At 29.6% G+C, this 1,279-nt stretch overlaps 1 protein-coding gene across 1 annotated transcript; it reads right to left on the bottom strand.

Annotated features, from left to right (window-relative positions):
• Positions 1-6: 6 nt before the first annotated feature.
• LOC109222490 (thermospermine synthase ACAULIS5-like) lies at positions 7-636 on the bottom strand (the record flags this gene model as incomplete). Its single annotated transcript, XM_019386844.1, has 3 exons — positions 556-636; positions 354-448; positions 7-88 (listed from the first exon to the last, which is right to left on the bottom strand). Coding segments are annotated over exons 1-3 (258 nt in total), but the record flags the coding sequence as incomplete, so codon positions are not given.
• Positions 637-1,279: the final 643 nt, after the last annotated feature.

The raw sequence follows: 1,279 nt of genomic DNA, 5'->3' as shown, positions 1-1,279 counted from the left end.
CATTACAACTTTCTCAATGCTGTAATGTTTAAGAGCCTCTCTTGCAGCTGATCCTTCCCCACCTCCCATAATAAACACTGTTTTGGGACTGATCATCAAAAAAAAAAAAAAAAACAAAAAAAAAACCATCAGTACCAAAAAAAAATAATTAAAGTCGCGCCCACTAGGTGAGGTAAATTGCTTCATACCAAGAATTTCTCTATTTTCAGTACATAAACCGAAAATTCTAGTTAAGAATAAATGAATCTTAACCATCTTACGACGTAACAGAAAATGAAAACTACTATAAAACGAAAAATAGAATATATAGTCAGTACAGACATAAAGATAGATCTATGAGAAAAATTAAGTACTTGTCATGAAGTAAGAGAGCAGGATGGATCAAACTTTCATGGTATATAAACTCATCATTTTCAGCACTCTGCATTTTTCCATCAATCACCAAAACCTGCATATCATTCATTTATACATTATCCATATATTAAAATCCTAAAATAGGTTTAGAAAATTTTAATTTAATTTTGGGTGGGGTGGGGGGTTGTGGTTATAGCCAACCTTTCCAAAGTGCTTTGTGTCTAAAAGTGCCACATCTTGAAACTTGGTGGTATCTTTGTATAGGACACTGCAATATTTCATTGTTAGACTCAACGAAGAAATCAGGAATTTCGTTAAGGAGTTTCATATAAGATATAATATATATGCATGAAAATTAATATTTATATATATATATAGATATATATAATTTTTGGCGTATGAATGTTGGCATTCATTCCTGTTTATGGTCTAAAGACCATTTGAGGTTCGGCTTGAAGAGTCTCTTCAAACCATTGAATATTCTCCCCATTTTCCTCACAATTTTCAGAAATGACATTTGAGTGAACAATTTCTTTCTCAATTGTTTGCTCCATTCTTCAATTAGAAAAAATAAAATAAAATGAAAAGTTCTCTTTATATGGAGCAATAGGCTATATAAACTCTGATTAATATATAAAGATATATACATGTCAAAATTTGTACATCATTTCAAATTTATTTCTGGATTGAAGATTATATAAATCTGATCTCATTTTTCATGTGAACATTCAAAATCAAGTCAAATTTTTGGATAATGTATTAGTTATTACTTTTTATTTTATCTATTCTTCATTACTTAATTGTCCTAGGTGGTTGGGACTTGGGTTGGAGGATATGAGGAAAAATAAATTGAATGCATCATCCATTTTTTATTTGTCAACAATCAACTCATTCGAAAAAATTAACATTTATTTTTCATCTCACA

Source organism: Nicotiana attenuata, unplaced genomic scaffold (genome assembly GCF_001879085.1).
Source record: "Nicotiana attenuata strain UT unplaced genomic scaffold, NIATTr2, whole genome shotgun sequence".
Classification (NCBI taxonomy): domain Eukaryota; kingdom Viridiplantae; phylum Streptophyta; class Magnoliopsida; order Solanales; family Solanaceae; genus Nicotiana; species Nicotiana attenuata.
The sequence above is the reverse complement of the archived record's forward strand: the minus strand, read 5'-3'. Positions and strand labels throughout refer to the sequence as shown.